The sequence below is a fragment of the Ursus arctos genome, unplaced genomic scaffold (genome assembly GCF_023065955.2).
Source record: "Ursus arctos isolate Adak ecotype North America unplaced genomic scaffold, UrsArc2.0 scaffold_4, whole genome shotgun sequence".
In the NCBI taxonomy this organism is placed as follows: domain Eukaryota; kingdom Metazoa; phylum Chordata; class Mammalia; order Carnivora; family Ursidae; genus Ursus; species Ursus arctos.
In genome coordinates this window covers 28599813-28618363 of record NW_026623056.1, presented here as the reverse complement: position 1 = coordinate 28618363, position 18551 = coordinate 28599813, and the positions used below count along the sequence as shown (strand labels likewise).

Sequence of the window (18551 nt, the reverse complement as noted above, 5' to 3'; positions counted from 1 at the left end):
TGTTCACGTTCACAAAAACCTTCCACCTCTAGCTTGAAGCGACACAGGTGGGAAGGAAAGGAGAACAGAATGAAACCGTGGGTTATCTTGTAGGGTCCCTGCCATCACTACTAGCCTTTGTGACTCAAGAGTTTTTAATTCCAGGGGTTCATAGTCAAGGAAACCTTAGGTGTCTTTATACCCACTTCCCTCCACCAGCAGAACACACTTACCTACCATCCTCCACAATGCCCTGACCCTACAAGCAAGCCGTCTTTGAGGGACGGAATCGCTCTTACCTGTGGGACCAGGTTTTGGCGTGCTAATCATGGGTGAAGTGACGTTGCCAGAAGTCACTGAAGTAACAACCTCTGAGGAATTATTTTGTGTGTTTGGGGTGGTGATTGATCCATTATTGTTCGTTTGTGTTGTTGGAGATGGAGCAGCTGAGCTTGAGTTACCACTTACAGGTGAGGTGGTGTTAGTGGTCGCTACAGTTGTGGTTGATTTAGTTTCTGTAGTCGTGGCATTGGAGTCTGGAACTGCACTTGATACAGGAACTGTAGGAGCAGATGGAGGTGGTGTGATGGTGGTAGAAGTAGGTGGAGTTGGTGAGGTGCTGTTCGAGTTAGGTGGACTTGGTGAGGTGCTGTTCGAGTTAGGTGGACTTAGTGAGGTGCTGGTAGAATTAGGTGGACTTGGTGAGGTGCTATTCGAGTTAGGTGGACTTGGTGAGGTGCTGTTCGAGTTAGGTGGATTTGGTGAGGTGCTGGTAGAATTAGGTGGACTTGGTGAGGTGCTGGTAGAATTAGGTGGACTTGGTACGGTGGTGTTAGAATTAGGTGGACTTGGTACGGTGGTAGTAGCTGCACTACTTGTGGGAAGACTACTACTTGAAGGCGAGGTAGATGAGTTTAACTGGGTGGCTGGGGAAACAGAGATACCAAGTTTCAGAAGACAGAACATTCAATATATAATGGCAGTTGCTATTATTTAATACTAATTAGTACTCAATCATTCTTTTCTGAAAAACAAATATAATTGACTACGTTAAAAATGAAAATACATGGGATGCCTGTGTGGCTCAGTTGGTTAAGGATCTGCCTTTAGCTCAGGTCATGATCCCAGGGTCCTGGGATCGAGCCCCGCATCAGGCTCCTCACTCGGCGGGGAGCCTGCTTCTCCCTCTGCCTGCCGCTCCCCCTGCTTGTCCTCTCTCCCCCTCCCCCTCTGACAAACAAATAAATAAAATCTTAAAAAAACAAACATGAAAATACAGGACTACTTCGAACACACACACAAAACCCCACAATAAATAAAATTGAAAATTAAACATACAAAACTGGAAAAATGTTATTGAAATCTATTACAAAAAATTAATATGTATGCAGATGAGTACCAAGAAGTAACATCTTTTCTGCCTGCAGTTGCAGAACTATAAATCTGGTGTAATACTCTTGAGTAGTCCTCTGGGAGGACAACTGAAAGCGCCAGCAGGGGGCGCGGTTACGACCTGAAAGTCACCTCCCTTTGTCTTTACAGTTTGAGGCAACTGTCCTCATTTCCCATTTATGTGGCATTTTAGGGAGCATTGGAAAGGGGGTGTGTTTAAAAGAATGATGAAATAAAAATACTTCATTAAGTGTGTGTTAAACTTCCTCCAAAAATTTTTCTAGTGATGTTTACCCATTAATAATTTTAGACACAATTTTTTAAAGAGTAAGATGAATAGAGATGATCTTTGCCCTAAGGGCTATGGTGATCATCAGAGTTGCCTTTTTTCAACTCTTAGGAACCCTTGGACACACGGAGTAGTAAACTCTTAGCAGTCCAGTGATTAGTATCCTAGAACCCTTTACTGTCTCAAAAAACTGACATTGACAACCAGTTAAAAAAAATTATTAAATGCTTTAGTGAGAGGGGAAAAAAAGCTTTAGTAAGAAAGCAATTCCTGAACCCTCGGATTAAAAAAAAAAAAAAAGAACAAAAAAACCACAAAAAAACACCATGCTGATGGCCTGGGTCTGTGAGCCCCTGGCTGGTATAATCTGGCTCTTCACCTTCAACAGGGCCTGGCTCAAATAATCCTTAAAGGTTGAAGAGATAAACAATTGCTCTTCCAGGAGCAAGGAAACAGCTCACCAGCTGGTCATCTTGACCTATTTCTCCTTCTCTTTTCTTCTAACAAGGGCTTACCCTGTGCCAGACAGTAACTGTGAAATTGATACGAGCATCCGCATTCGATAGAAGGGCACAACGCCACCCAGAGGGGTTTAGGGATTTGCCCAGAGGTAAGCCTTAATTTCCATGTGGAAGGGGGCAAAAGGTTCGATGCTAGAACCAGGGATTAAACCAGGCCCTTTCGGGGCCAAAGGAAAGGCTATCAGGCACCAGGCCCTGGGAACATACTGATTGTTCTTGTCTGGCCTGAGGAACTCTGGAGGGCAAATCTCTGACTTGCTGAACCCCACACCCCATAGTCCAGAGGCCCCTTGACTTCTGCTCTGTCTTCCTTCACCACAGACTGCAATGCCCTATGTCCTTGAGCAGAGTCAGAAAATAGCCTGCTGGGCCATGGAACGGGTACCTTGAGCATGCTGCTGGTTCTATCTCCGTGACAGCAAACGTAATTAAAAGATTTAAAAATTGTGAAATGTTGGGCGCCTGGGTGACTCAGTCAGTTAAGCGTCGCCTTCGGCTCAGGTCATGATCCTGGTGTCCTGGGATCCCGCATCAGGCTCCCTGCTCCCCCCTCCCTCTGCCCCTCCTCCCTTCTTGTGCCTGCGCACGCTCTCTGAAATAAGTAAGTAAATAAAATCTTAAAATCTTTTTTTAAAATGTAAAAATAACAATCATTTTTTAAAAATTGTAAAATGTGTCTTACCTGAGGTTACAAAAAGGAGGCTGAGAAGAGTGAGGTGAGCAAGGGCTCTCATTTTAGATGTTCTTGCTGGACAATCCAAGGGGGAAATGACTTCCCCTCAACTGTCTTTCGTTTTAAACTCGCTTTTTGGGTACAAAGTCCAGTCATTAACTGACGTCAGCCAGCCAGAGGCAATTACTTGTTGGGGTTTGGTCCTTTACCAGAGGTCTCTTCTGAGCTTTGAGATAAAAGAAGTGGGTCTGGCTTTAGAGAGTATTTTTTTGTTCAAAATATTCTAGCCAAATTATTACAGTCCCAAATAGCCCAAAACAGCCTAAACGTCCTTGGGAGGTTGTGTGGGCTGGGGGTGGGGGAGTAGTTAATCTCTTTATATCTCAACTGTCCCTGGGCGACCACCTCTTAGCAGGGCACCGCTCCTTTGAACACCCAATGAGAGCATCTGTGCTCCACTCCCTGCCCCTGGAGTGTGGAGATGCAGTTTCCTCCCGCTAGAGCTCCAAGAATCCCTGAGGAGCTCTACCGTGGTTTCCCCGCACTGTGGCCTAGCTTTGGGGCGGCCTCCCTGATGGTCACTTCGAGCAAGTTTGTAATCCTGTCTCCAGGCCTCCGTGGCTCTCCACATGGCACTTTACCTGGACACAGCCCCCCATTCATGCCCTCAAACACAGTTAATATAGAACTGTAGGATTTAGCCTAAATTTACGGAAGGCTTGTGGGTGACAGCTGGGACAGTGGGAAATGCAGTGCAGAAAAAGGAAAAACTTACAACAGATGACTACATGTCTTCACTCCTGGTTGTTCGCTGGCCTAGCCACCTGCTCCCAGCTCCTCTACTCACCTCTTGTCCCCAAGCCCCTGACTTCTCGCCCCATTTCAGGAACCAGCCCCATCACTCAGAGTGGGGGCTTCTTAACTCAGGCCTCCCTCCCTACAGCTCAGAACCCCAGGTCCCTCAGGGTCTAGCCCCAGCCAGAGGGGTGAATCCAGTGATTCCTTGTGAATAGTAGCCAGAGTTTTACCTCTGACCTTCGTGAAGACAAATTTTTTTATGTTATTACACAGAAGTTTACTTCCTTGCTGTCGCAAAAGTCTTGGCTCAGGAATAGGATTTCGGGTTTGCTCTTATATAGCCAAGAGGCCCATTTAAATATTTTTCCCAAAGACTCCCCATGCTATTATTCTCAGCTTGAAGGATTCATGGCACCAGAAGTTAAATCAAAGCCTCTTTCATCTTTTCTTTTTTCTTTTTAAATTTGCTTTATTGAGTTAGGTCTGATTTACCTCAATAAACGGATCCATTTAAAGTGTAAAATTCAGTTAGTTTTGATAGATGTATATCCATGTGAAACCACCATTATAATCATGATACAGAACATTCCTATCACACCCAAAAGTTTCCTCTTGCCCCTTTGCAGCCCATTCCTCCCTCCACCCCCAGCCCCAGGTAATGACTGACCTGCTTTTTGTCACTAGAGATTAGTTTGCTTTTTCTAGAACTGTCTATAAATGGAGTCATACAGTATGTACTATTCTATGTCTGAATCTCCTCCTTAGTACGATGATTTCAAAATTTATCCATGTTACTGTGTATACCAGTCCTTTCTTTTTCCTTTCTTTTACAACTTTATTGAGGTATAATTTATGTAAAGTAAACTGCACATAAAGTTGTGATATGGGCATATACCTATGAAACTATGATCATAATCAAGATACCAAACAGTCTCATAATTCCCAAAAGTTTTGTGCCCATCCGTCCCCACACCCCCAGTCTGAGGTAACCACTCATCTGCTTTCTGTCACTATAGATTAGTTTGCATTTTCTAGAATTTTCTATAAATGGAACCATACAGATGTGCTGGGTTTGGGAATTTTTATTTTTTGGTCTGGCTTCTTTCACTCAGCATAATTGAGATTCATCCATGTTGCTGTATTAATGGTTTGTACATATAATTCTCCATTCATTTGAAATTATTTCCTTAGGATAAAGTCCCAGAAGTGAATTTCTCAGGCAGAGGGTCATTTTTTATGTTATTTCTAAGTCAAAAAACCCATTTTTATAAGATTTTATTTATTTATTTGAGAGAGAGTGAGAAAGAGAGAGAGAGAGAGCATGAGAGGAGGGAGTGGCAGAGAGAGAAGCACACTCCCCACTAAGTGGGAAGCCTGAGGTGGGGCTCTACCCCAGGACTCCAGGATCATGACCTGAGCCCAAGACAGATGCTTAACGGACTGAGCCACCCAGGCACCCCCCAAAAATATTTTTTTATAGCTCTTAATTCTGTTGCTGAATTTCCTTCTGAAGGGAATATAGCCTTTATAAGCTTATGAAATTATCTGCACCCTCACCAGAACTGGGTATTATCCATGCAAGCATTTTTAAAGATGTAAAATGTTATTTCATTTTGTTTTGCTAGTAGCATGTCTTTGAAATGAGTGAAGAGCACTTTCCCTACATTGTTTTACGCATCTTATTTTCTCTTTTATAAATCATCTGATTATGACAACCAACTTTTGGAAAATAAGTTATCCAAATACACTGTGAACCTGAAGACCCAGGACTGTATCTCATTTACTTTGCATTCCCTGGCCCCTGTACCTCAGCAAACTGAATGGCATTTGCCCATTCTTTCCTTTATTCCATAAATGTTTACCAAGCACCTGCTCCGTGCCAGCTGCTCTGCTGGGGACAGAGGAGTGAACAAAGCAAGAACGCTCTCATGGAAGGTGGGCAACAGACAACCAAATCAACAAAGAGACCAAGTAAGCTCATGTTGTGAGGATGGTCATGGAAGAAATGAACTGAGGGGCTGTGGCCAGGTGGGGAGAGCAAATCCTTTAGCTGGGACCACCAAGAACCCTCCTTGCCTTCTCCTGCTTCAATGCTCCCACAACTTCCTGTTGTTGTACTTGGAATAAAATTCACATTCCCTGTGGGATCAGGCCCCGGTCTGCCTCTCTGACATCACCACTCCATTATCTATCTTCTGGAATTAAGCTCCTGGAGAAGTTCTATGGAGGTGCTTTCCCCAGGAAGTAGCTTGACCTCTCACCCACTCGCTGAATGGTGCGAGGGGGCGGTTCCACGCAGGTGCGCAGGTGCAGGTGCGGGAGCTCCCTCTCCCCCCAGACTGTCATTCAGGTTTCCTCAGAGAGGAGGGAGCGGTTCTGGAGGTTATAACATGGCTCTTAAGGCTGCTAGCGCTGGGCCCGCGCCTGTTGCTCTTTGAGGGAAAAACTGCCACCAACAGAAGGAAGTACGTGAGCACCTGTTTGGGGGTTGCAGTGGTTTCTGGTTCACACCTGTCAGCTTCCCCAGTCCACTGACTCCTAAAATGAGAGATGACTCGATGAGAGCGGTGGCCCCCGAAGTGTTCCCCAGACCAGCAGCAACCCCATGACTTGGGAACGTTCTAGAAATGTACATTTCTAGTCTCAGCTTAGACTTAGTGCATCAGCCATCTGTGTTTTAACAAGACCCACGTAACTCCGACGTGTGCTCAGGTGTGACAGCCAGTCCAACTGTGGCACACAGGATGATTTTAGGTGGTCTGTGGTCACCATTAGAAAACACTGATTCACTTGGAGGGGGAAAGTAATTGCCTTTTCAAACGTGTTTCAGTCATTCTGATTACACCGGGAGAAAATCACATTTACTGCCAGTATATCTAGCTGTGCTCTGAACACTTGCGTATTTCCCTTGACAAGGAAGATGGAGCAGCCCCAGGCACAGAGCCTTTGGCAGAGATATCTACCTAGAACCCACTAACACTTTATTTTTATTGTATTTATTTTATGGTGACTTAATATTTATGGTAAAGGAAACTAGGTTTTTATTTGAGGTGATGATGTAAAGTTTAATTTAAAAGCAGTTCATCTTGGTGCCTGGGTGGCTCAGTCCATTAAGCATCTGCCTTTGGCTCGTCATGATCCCATGGTCCTGGGATCAAGTCCCACACTGGGGAGCAGGGAGTCTGCTTCTCCCTTTCCCTCTGCCCCTCCCCCCTGCTCATGCTCTCTCTCTCTCTCTCAAACAAATAAATAAAATCTTAAAAAATAAACAAAAGTAAATTCATTTAGGTCATGGAGTGTCTGGGTGGATTGAACCCTGTGTCAGTCCCCTATTCAGTAGGGAGTCTGTTTGTCCCTCTGCATATCACCCCCCATGCTCCCTCTCTCTCACTCAGATAAATAAATAAAATCTTAAAAACGTAAATTCACTTAGGTCTTAAGTAAGCCGATTTCAAGAACAATATTTTAGAAGAAAGAGTAAAGACAGTATGCAGTTTGTCAAGAATCTGAAGGTAGTACAAACTTGTCTGACTTTCAGAAGACACCATGCTAGGACCCATCCTTGGGTGAGTTAAAGAAAAGGCCCTTCAGACTTACGGGGGTGGGGAAGCACCCCCACATTACACTAGGACAAGAGAAAACTAAACCAAGCCTTACGGGGGTGGGGAAGCACCCCACATTACACTAGGACAAGAGAAAACTAAACCAAGCCTCAGTGGAGCTGAACTCTGTTGTTTTCTAATGGAATTTAATCAGATAAGTGCCTATTCTTGGGAATTTGGCTCCTATACCCCCCAGCTGACTGTCAGTCATGGGGGAGGTCAATGACGTTTAACTTGACATTAAAGGCTTGAACTCAACTGGCAACTATCCCAATAATCTTTAACCAGACATTCTTTTTGATTCTTGGTCAAGTTACGTATGAAATGTCTCTTCTGGCGTTCCTGGGTGGCTCAGTCGGTTAAGTGTCTGCCTTCGGCTCGGTTCATGATCCCAGGGTCCTGGGATTGAACCCCATGTAGGGATCGGCGCTCAGAGGGGAGTCTGTTTCTCTGTCTCCCTCAGCCCCTCCTCCCCCACTTCTGCACTTGCTCTCTAATAAATACATAAAAATCTTAAAAAAAAAAAAAAAAGAAATGTCTCTTCTAAGAAGGAATTTTTGATTTGGCTTTCTAAGGAATGGTTTTCTCTATGACAAATTTAAAATAAAACCTTGTCATGTACTCACAAGCAATTCCCTTCGAGGTTGCTCAGCTTTTAACCAATTAGATACTATGACTGTAGGCCTGTTTCAGGGCAGAGATTTAAAGAATGATAAAAATTGCTGTTGGCAATGGTGTGCGACAAACAGACCTTATATACAGCCTTTGGGGGAAGGGAAAGTTAGCCATAAGTATTACAGACCTTTAAAAATGGACATATCCTAACTGCTGGAAAGATGTTAAAGTAGGAGGATCCTGAGCTCATCTGGTCCCATAGACATGCTGAGATAACAGCCAGATTAGTGCAGCTAACTCTGAAAACAACCCGAAGACTGGCAGAGCAGACTTTCCACAGCGAACTGTAGAAAGGCCCCTCGAGAAGGGGAGGAGGGGCAGAGACAGGTTGGGAACCAAACCCCCAGCAGGACTAACCACAAGCAGGAGGGATACCAGGAGCACGGAGAAGAGGATCAGACACCACCCGGCATGGGAGACCTGCACGGGGAAGACGGGTTCCTATAACATTTGACTTTAAAACCAGGGGGCTTAACTTTTCAAGTTTCATAATAATCAGGGCTTAGCTCTGGGTACTTAAAAAATCACCAGGCTTAGCTCCAGGAGAGCTGAGGGCGAGAGCAGACGGAGTCCCCGCCCTGTAAGAGCCGGCATGACCACCCCACCGAGATACAGCAGAGAAGCAGCAGTTCGAACAGCGCCTGGGGTATATGTGAAGGAGATTTATTTACTAACCTCAGAACGGGTGCTGGAGGGGCAGGGTTCTTTAGGAGACTTCTCCAAGAACTCAACAGCTGAATGCACCTTCCCCCTCTCCACCCGCCCGCTTAGGTAGCAGGACACTTGCAGAACCAGCAGGAACACTCTCTACCTAGCCGGCCAGCACCTCGCGCTCCACCCCCAAGGTCTCGTACAGCCTCCCCACCCAACTTGCACCACTCAGCAGGAGTCCCTCCAAAGCAGCTCCTGCCCTGGAGTGGAGAAGATAACCACACACACTGGTGTGCCTGCAGTGCCAGCAGCCAAACTCACATGTTAGGCCACAAAACAGGTTTCAATAAATTAAAAAAGATTGAGATTGTATCATGCATCTTTCTGACCACAGCAGTAGGAAACTAGAAATCAATCACAAGAAAAAATGTGGAAAGAACACAAATACATGGAGGGTAAATAACATGCTACTAAACAATGAATGGGTCAACCAAGAAATCAAAGAGGAAGTAAAAAATTAAAAATAGAATTGCCGTATGACTCAGTAATTCCACTACTGTTTACCTAAAGAAAATGGAAACACTAATTTGACAAGGTACATGCCCCCCTATGTTCCCTGCAGCATTATTTACAGTAGCCAAGATACAGAAGCACCCCAAGTGTCCATCCATAGATGAATGGATAAAAAAGATATGATATATACATGATATATATGCAATGGAATATTATTCAGCCATAAAAAAATGAGATCTTGCCATTAGCAACAACATGGATGGACCTAGGAGGTATTGTGCTAAGTAAAATCAGTCAGTCATAGAAAGACAAATACCATATGACTTCACTCATATGTGGAATTTAAGAAACAAAACAAATGCACAAACAAAGAAAAAAAGAGACAAACCAGGAAACAGACTCTTAACTACAGCAAACAAACTGATGGTTACTAGGGGGGAGGAGGCTGGGGGGACGGGTGAAGAAGCTGGTGACGGTAATGAGCACTGGGTGATGTATAGGATTGCTGACTCAATATTGTACACCTGAAACTAACATAACACTGTATGCTAATTATACTTCAATTAAAAGAAAAGAAAAGAAAAGAAAATGGACATATCCCTTGACCAGCAATTCCATTCTAGGAATTTGTCCTAAGGAAATAGCTAGACATGTGCTCAAAGACATTTGTACAACGATGTATCACTATTATTTTTCAAAGAAAAAATGTAAAATGGGGTGCCTGGGTGGGTCAGTTGGTTAAGCGTCTGCCTTTGGCTCAGGTCTTGACCTCAGGGTCCTGGGATTGAGCCCCCTGTCCGGCTCCCCCTGCTCAGCGGGGAGCCTGCTTCTCCCTCTCCCTCTATCCCCACCCCCCACTGGCTCATGCTCTCCTTTCTCTCTCTCTCTCTCTCTCAAATAAATAAAATCTTAAAAAAGAAAGAAAGAAAGAAAGAAAGAAAGAAAGAAAGAAAGAAAGAAAGAAAGAAAGAAAGAAAGAAATGCAAACCAAATAAATGTCCAAAAGCTGAGCTTGGTTAAAACAAATTGGGTGAATTCTTGAGAAAAATATTATGTAGTCATCAACACAAAGGAAAATTTCAACAATCCTGTATTTTTACTAAGTGTGAATAAAGGACAAAGTAATATATACAGGGAGGTACTGGACTTGGGTTCCACCAGCCAGTGTTGAGTTTACATTATTTCCTTCATTCACCAAATACTTTAGAGTCATATAAGTGCCAGACACTGTCCCAGGCTCTGAGGTTATAGTGACGAACTGACAAGCATTTCTGAGATAACTCTGTGCAAAGTGCTATGAAGGACACATTCAGGATGTGGTGGGAGCATGTATCATGGGAGAGCTCACCTTGAAACACCCAGCAGAAGCCAGCACACAGTGGGCACGCAATAGCCCTCCCCTGGCTGACTTTCTTCAGGGGTGTGAAAATAAGAGACCTCATTTAAACCGAGCTGGAAAGCCCTGAAGGGGCGCTCTCACGCACATACCACTCCTTGCAGCTTATGTAACCAGCAGGAAGAAGGAAGATCATTCTTATCTTGATGAGGACAGTTTTCACATAGGAATTTCATCGCCTGCTTTTAAAGAAGGAAGATCCCTGCCCCACCGACAAGCACTAACCACTGCTTGCAGCCAATGAGAAACTGCCACAACCTCCAACTCTTGTTCTTCTCCAATGAACTTGGTTTTTGTTTTTGTTCTTTTTTAAAGATTTTATTTATTTATTTGACAGAGAGAGACAGCTAGCTAGTGAGAGAGGGAACACAAGCAGGGGGAGTGGGAGAGGAAGAAGCAGGCTCCCCTTGGAGGAGTCCAATGTGGGGCTCGATCCCAGGACTCCGGGATCACACCCTGAGCCGAAGGCAGACGCTTAACAACTGAGCCACCCAGCTGTCCCTCCAGTGAACTTGTGTTCAAAACAACCCTCCCTGATTTCCTCCTAAAAGCTAATAGAAGCTGACCTTCCCCTCCCTTTGTCTCTGGATTTGCCTGTGGTTGGCCATAGTTGCCAATTCTTCTGTTATTCCTACATACTCGTATTTTGTTGGTAAAATAACCAGCTATTTCATTTTTGAGGTTGACGGAGACAAAAATCCCCATTTCTGCTCCACTCAGGGAAGCAGCTGCCTCCCAGGGCAGAACCAGAAACTACTCTCCCTTTTGATCTCTTGCCCCGGTGTGGGGCCTGCATCTCCAGGGACACTTTTCCTTCCTGTATGGAGACTTCTCCCCCAGTGGCCCTGGTTCCTCTCCCCAGAAGGCTGCTAGTGTCTGTAAATCATAGGGACGGAGGGCAGGAGGTGGGCCGCCATCTCTGCAGAACTTCTCTCCAGAAGCAATCTCGTCCTGCTGAGTCAAGTTCCCTAGTAATCATCTGCCTGCAAGTATTTGTAGTCCTTCGAAAAATATTTCCACACTTCCCAATAATGCCTTCTTAGAGGGTCAAGTAAATACGTGGGTTTGTGAACTGAAAAACTACCAGTGGGGCACAATCTTTGGGAGCCTTTTCTCCTTGGAGAAGGACTTTAAGTTTTCGTGGCAATGCCCTGGTACGCTCTCAGAGCTGGGCTCCCAGGGTGGCATCTCCACGTGCACCCAGCGTGGAATGGTGAGGAAGGGGGTTTTCCCCAGCGCCTCATCTCAGAGGATTAAAAATGAGCTAGCTATCACTTTATAGTCATTAGGATGGCTATAATAATAATAAACAAACATTAATTGCCAGTGTTGGTGAAGATGTGAAATCAGAACCCTCATATACTGCCAGTAGAAATGAAAACTGGTGCAGCCACTTTGGAAAACAGTCTGATGATTCCTCAGAATTAGACATAGAGTTACCATGTGATCCATCAATTCTCCTTCTAGGTGTATTACTAACAGAAATGACAATATGTCCACACGAATACTTACACATGAATTTCATTATTCATAATAGCCAAAAGATAGAACCCAATGTCCATCAGCTGATGAATAAACAAAATTGGTACATCCATACAATGGAATATTGTTCTGTCATGAAAAAGTGGTGCTGATACATGCTACCGTGTGCATGAAGCTTGAAAATATTATGCTGAGTGAAACAAGCCAGTCACAAAAGATCACGTATCAGATGACTCCATTTATAGTAAATGTTCAGAACCTGGTAAATCCTTGGAGACAGAAAGTGGATTGGTTATGGCCTAGGGCTGTGGGGGAGGAGGGAGGATTGGGGGATGATGGCTGAGAAAGTGCAGGTTTCTTTCTGGGATGATGGAAATGCTCTAAAATTAGTTGTGGTGATGCACTGAATTCAGTGAGTGAATTGCATGGTATATAAATTATATCTCAATAAAGCTGTTACCAAAAAAGAAGTAGAAGAAGCAGCAGGAGGAGAAGGAGTTGGAGGAGACGGAGAAGAAGAAAAGTAAGCCCAGGGGTGCCTGGGTGGCTTAGTCAATCAAGCGCCTGCCTTTGGCTAGGGTCATGATCCCAGGGTCCTAGGATCCAGTACCATATCGGGCTCTGCGCTCAGTGGGGAGTCTGTTTCTCTGTCTCCCTCTGCCCCTGCTCATGTGCTCTCTCTCTCTCAAATAAGTAAATAAAATCTTTAAAAATAAATAAATAAAAATTTAAAAATAAATAAATAAAAATTTAAAAATAAATAAATAAAGTAAGGGGGGTATGGATTAGGTAGAAACTGCCCCAGGGCACTTTGAGAGAGGACTGAGAAAGGACATTTTTATTCACCTACAGATAACCTTTCGTAAGGACCACAATTCTTTATAGTTCAGAAGAGCTATAGAAATATAGCTATTGATATTAATAACTCACTTTGAAACTGCATCTACCATAAACCGCCATTCTACATACTTTACACTTATTAACTCAAAACCATGAAGTAGATTTACTATTATAATAGCACAGGTAGGAGCGTGACTTAGATCAGGCTCAGCAAACACTTTCTATAAAGAGCTAGATAGTAAGATAGATAGGCTTTGTGGGCCAAGAGGCAAAATTGAGGATATTATGTAGACCTTCACAGAGGAAAGAAAACAAATTTTCAAAATAAATTTTATTGATGAAATTTAAAATATAATAATAATCGAGCACCATTTTTGATAATACTGTTTTACTAATAGAAGAGTAGAATTCTTTGGCGGGGATAACTATTTTGCTTAATTAAAGTTCAAAGTCAGGTTCCCAATCATAAAAATTGATCACACATGTTCAACTGTTAATGCTGATTTATAATGAAATTTTATGTATTTCATTTTGAAAATGTCTGTCCACGCAGATAGGTACTGCCAAATGCTGACATCAGCCCATGAACATGTAATTTTAAGTAAGTATATTCATTGCTCGGAAGGCAGTTATAGAAATCTGTTAAATTCTTCTATTGGTGGTTGCCTTTTAGCATGTCATTATATTGCAAATTAATCACTTCCAATTGAAATTTAGGAAGCAGCTCTTCTCAATTACATAGTAAAATAGATTTTGGAATATGGAAATTTTCTTCACACTTGTGATGAAGCCTGAAAAACACCACTGGAACTGCAGTTTAAGTTCAAAAAATATGTTGGCTGCAAATTTTTATGGGAAGGAAGATCTTGCTTCTCATTTTAACTTTTGAGCACATGGAGAAGTATAGAAAACAGCTATACATTACTTGTGAATTATACAACAATTAGTTGTTAAAATGACTTCACCACAGTAAAAAATCTGCATGTAACTATTGTTTTGCCTTGTAATTATAAGTTGAGTTTATTAGGAACCATTATTAGGTTTTCAGCAAAAGCTAACTTCAAAAGCCATTCTGTTTGATAGTAGTGGTTGAGAGTGGTTCTTCTCACTCAGAAAGATTTTAATCTCAGCCCTGCACTCCAAAACTTCCAGTAAAACTTTACAACTGCTAAGCCATCAAACTGCTTTATCGTAGGGTAAGTCAGGATACTAGCTTCTGTATCTGATAAAAGCAGGGTGCCTGGCTGGCTTAGTCAGAAGAGCATGTGGCTCTTGATCAGGCTTGTGAATTCCAGCCCCACGTTGGGTGTACAGATTACTTTAAAATTAAAAAAAAAAAAAAGTCTATAAAAAGAAATTCACAGAACCAATGATTATTAAGTCAACTGAGTGCGAATAAATTTCGCTGTTGACACTACTGGTTCCTTAACACATGATATATTGAAATATTGTCCACAGAATACTCATGAATGATACAATGAATTACCATAAGCTTTCTTTATCTTTTTAAGTAACCTCTATCCCCAACGTGGGGCCCAACCTCACAAACCCAAGATGGAGAGTCGCACGCTCTACTGACTGAGCCAGCCACGTGCCCCTAATTACCATAAGCTTTAAATGCCTAATGTTTTCACACTTTGTAAATGAATCCAACTATAGCTTTTTCTGCTCCATATTCATTTCTACCACCTTCAACTGCAACATATCTTAGTAGATTCTACTTCAGTTTATACTGAAATAGTGTTTTCTCAATTTCTTTGAAAATATTCTTTAAAAAAAAGCTTTATCAAGATTTAATTCACCCATCATACAATTCACTCATGTAAAGTGTATAATTCCATTTTTTAAAGATTTTATTTATTTGAGAGAGAGAGAGAGAACACACATGCACACGCGTACATGCACGAGGGGAGAGGGGCAGAGGGAGAGGGAGAAGCAAACTCTCCACTGAGCAAGGAGCCTGATGCGGGACTCAGTCCCAGGACCCCAGGATCATGACCTGAGCCCAAGGCAGATGCTTATCTGACTTAGCCACCCCTCCATTTTGAAAATATTCTTTCCTACAGTTGTTCCACAGAGGCTAATTCTTCAGTCACTTCCAACTTGTCACTGACTCCTTGAATAAACAGCAACCGAGTAGTACCAGTACCAATTATCCATCATCAAGAGCCAGGGAACGTCACTCAAAGGTATTTGTTAATTGACTATTGATACTCCTCCCAGCGTTCTCAACTATCTGAGCAGCTGTCTATTTTTGCTGAAACAGTCTTAAACAGGTGTCTTTCTTCTGGACACATTTCTTTGACCAATGCAATCAAACACAATTTAATTAAGTCATCCTTAAGTCACTTTCCTTGCTTGACTAACAAATGAGCCACTTGGTAACTTGCTTTGATTGCAGCCTCATTTTCATTATTTAACTTTATGAACACATTCTGCTGTAATGAAATATTCCACTTAAAATTTCCTATTTTTTCTGATGGTTACTTTCCTGTGAGTTGGGAATACTGTGATATGTCTTTAGTCTGGTAATAGTAATATAATCTATTATGTTAGCCCATGTATCACATCACCACATAATAAATAATGCTTTGCCATCTAATTTGGTAACAAAATAACCCATACTGTGATTTAAAGCATGATATTTGAAATCCATTTTTCTCTTCTTGTTTTGATGTGATGGGTATGCCTTGGTAATTTTTTTAAAAGATTTTATTTATTTGAGAGAGAGAGCACAGGAGCCAGGGGAGGGGCAGAGGGAGAGGGAGAACCAGACTCCCCACTGAGCAGGGAGCCCCATGCAGGACTCGATCCCTGAACCCTGAGATCACAACCTGAGCTGAAGGCATACGCTTAACCTACTGAGCCACCCAGGAGCCCTGCATTGGTAATTTAAAAAAGAAAAAAGATGTCCTGGTAAGACCATGCACATGGCACTTGAAACACTGTTGAGTTCCAACTGCATCACTGCCATATGTGTCATGTGCCAAGGAGCAGTGCGAAGTAATGAGATAGAATCTCTGTCTTGACTCCTGGACTCTGCCATGAAACTCATATAGCCAATATGTGAACGAATGTGTGTGGCTATGCACTGATAAGACTTCATTTGTGGACACCAAAATTTGGATTCCCCATAATTTTCACATTTTATAAAATATGGTTCTTTTTTTGTGTGATTAAAAAAATGTAAAAATCACTCTTAGCTTGTAGGTCCCACAAAAACAGGCAGCTGGCTGAATTTGGCCCACAGTATATAGTTTGCTGAGTCTGCTCTAGAGTGTAATCAGTCCAATAGGGTTAGGTCCTCCCTCTTCAGGGAAGGAACTCATGCCTGTCCGAAGGCATTCTGAAGATTGACGTAGGGATCGGTGCTCACTTTTAACCTCCTAGAAGGACTACAAGACTTGCCCTCCATGAGAATGTCACAAACCACCATCTTCTAGAGCTCTCTCCAGGTACTGAGTTAATAATACAATGCATCCATTGTTTCCTTTAACTCAACCCTGAGAAGTTAGTTCAATGGGCAAGTTTTACAGACTAATGACCTGGGTCTTAGAGAAATTAAGTAACAAGGGGATATGTGACAGCCCTGGGACTACATTCCAGCTTCCAAAGGCCATGCTCTACTCACCATGCCACACTGTTCCTATGTCATCCAGACACCTGTTTACGTCTGTCCTACATCCTTGCCCCTGTTCTCCAACCCGGCCCTCTCACAGAATCACTGGCAACTTATCCCTCCGCTATGGAGTTCTGCTGTTTCACTCAACATAGCTGGGCTTGCTGGCCTTTCTGCAGCTCACATGTTCTCATGACACATACTTTTGATGACATGTGTCCTGGAAATCACAATACACCAGATGTCTAGACCCTGAACCCTTATCTTAACCATCCCGTGAACCAGTTATGTAAACTTGGGAAATCTGTCCCTTTCTGATCTTCGGTTTCCTTATCTGCAAAACTGGACTGGTGGGTGGAGCGATACCATCATTTCCCGAGCTCCTCTCAGTTTTAACTTTTCAGAAGTCAGCTGATTCCCTACCATGTTTTATTACCCACATGTCGCCACATCCCTTCACTAGTAAGAGTTATAGAAAGTTATTAGGCTGATGAACCCAGAGAGGCATTGACCCTGAACCTCACTTTAAGGTATGTGACGCAAGAGTCTATACCTCTGAAATGCCAGCTCGTTGGCACATACACGAGGACACTTAAGAACAAATTAACTGAACAAAGAGACCAACTTGATCTTCAGCAATACAAACTGAAGAGGGTAGAGGATGGGGAATGATGGAGTTGGGGGACAGCTGAAATGAAAGCCAATGCTACCCATATTTATTAAGCACCTACCGTGTGAGTGTTAGCAAAACAGTGTAGAGGTGGATAGAAGACAGATAAATAAGACTGACGTCACTGCCCTTGAGGAGTTCACAGTCTAGTGGGTGGTAACCAAAGAGCTAAAAATAGAAATCGAGGAGGACTAGAAATGCAGGAGTAATTGCAATCAAGTTAGGGGACCTTTTGACTGATCTGCCTCTGTGGAGAAGTAGGCTGAGAAAGCTTATTTTATTGTGATGTCTATCAACTGGGGAACAGAGAGCCTCACAGGACATTAATGGCCCAAAGGTTTCATTATTCCTGAAAGTTAGACTGACTTAGTTCCTTGGATGCAAGTGTAGTGTTGACTGGCAAGGGAGTGCAAAGGATGTCCCTCTCTCAATTTTTTGTTTTTCTTTTGTATTATTACCTCAGTATAAATTCCCAGGAGTAAAATTACTAATTCAAGGGGTAAAAATTTTAAGGCTTCGAGAAACTGTTGTCAAGTTATCTTCTTAAAGATTTACATTAACTTACACGCCTCAAGTTTTCCTCTTGTTCAACAGCGTGAAGCACTTTCATTTTTAAAATTTGGGCACATGGGTGGCTCAGTGGGTTGAGCATCCAACTCTGTTTTGGCTCAGGTCACGATCGTAGTGTCATGAGATTGAGCTCCACATTGGGTGTGGAGCCTGCTTGAGATTCTCTTTCTCTCCTTCTGCCCCCACCCCTAAAAAAGAAAAAAAAAATTAGGCTTTCTTTCCTACCATGGTAGGTGAAAAATGATACCTCAGTATTTAAATTCTAATTGATTTGACCACTATGAGGGTGAACAGACTCCATATATTTGTTAGGTTATTTGTAATTCCTGTTCATGATTTTTGTCTCCTGTTTTAAGGGAAGGGCTTTTCATAGTGTTCTGATTAAAATATATGAGCTTTTTATGTATTTTATGGACTAAAGCTATTAACCTTGGTCAGCCCTTCATTGTCATCCAGCCTTTCCTGCTTCTAACTCCAAACCCACGGGCTATAACTCATAAAAAGTCCTCCAGCCGGTACCCTCCCATCCTGGTGCTACCTGCCAAACAAAACCTTAATTCCAGGTCAGCCTTGGCCCTCTTCGTGCTCTAATACCCACTGCTGAGTTCTCCTGCAGGAAAATTATTTTATGTGAATACTGCTGCCACCATAAGCCCACTGTTCTCAACCTCTGTCCAACACCACCGTTCTCTCCTCTCCTCCTTTCAGTCCCTCCACACACTTGCCTTCTCTTTCAGGAGGAGACTTTGTTGTCTTTTTTTCAATTGAAGCATAAGTGACATATAACATTGTACTTGTTTTAGGTGTACCATATAATGATTTGATATAGGTTTCTATTGTGAAATGATTACTACAATAAGTTTAATTCACATCCATCCCCA

General features: G+C 42.8%; 1 protein-coding gene across 2 annotated transcripts in view; it reads right to left on the bottom strand.

The window, feature by feature from the left end:
• MUC13 (mucin 13, cell surface associated) overlaps positions 1 to 17833 on the bottom strand; it is a 35608-nt gene extending 17775 nt beyond the window's left edge. Inside the window, exons 1-3 of one of the 2 annotated variants that reach the window (XM_044382700.3) lie at positions 17666 to 17833; positions 2864 to 3080; positions 279 to 905 (exon numbers count right to left, since the gene is read on the bottom strand). In XM_044382700.3, coding sequence (XP_044238635.3) covers positions 279 to 905; positions 2864 to 2915 — 679 coding nt within the window. In that variant the 5' untranslated portion in view covers positions 2916 to 3080; positions 17666 to 17833. Of the gene's footprint in view, positions 1 to 278; positions 906 to 2863; positions 3081 to 8604; positions 8676 to 17665 lie in introns of those variants that run through there. The other variant, XM_057306493.1, reaches the window with a different exon arrangement.
• Positions 17834 to 18551: the final 718 nt, after the last annotated feature.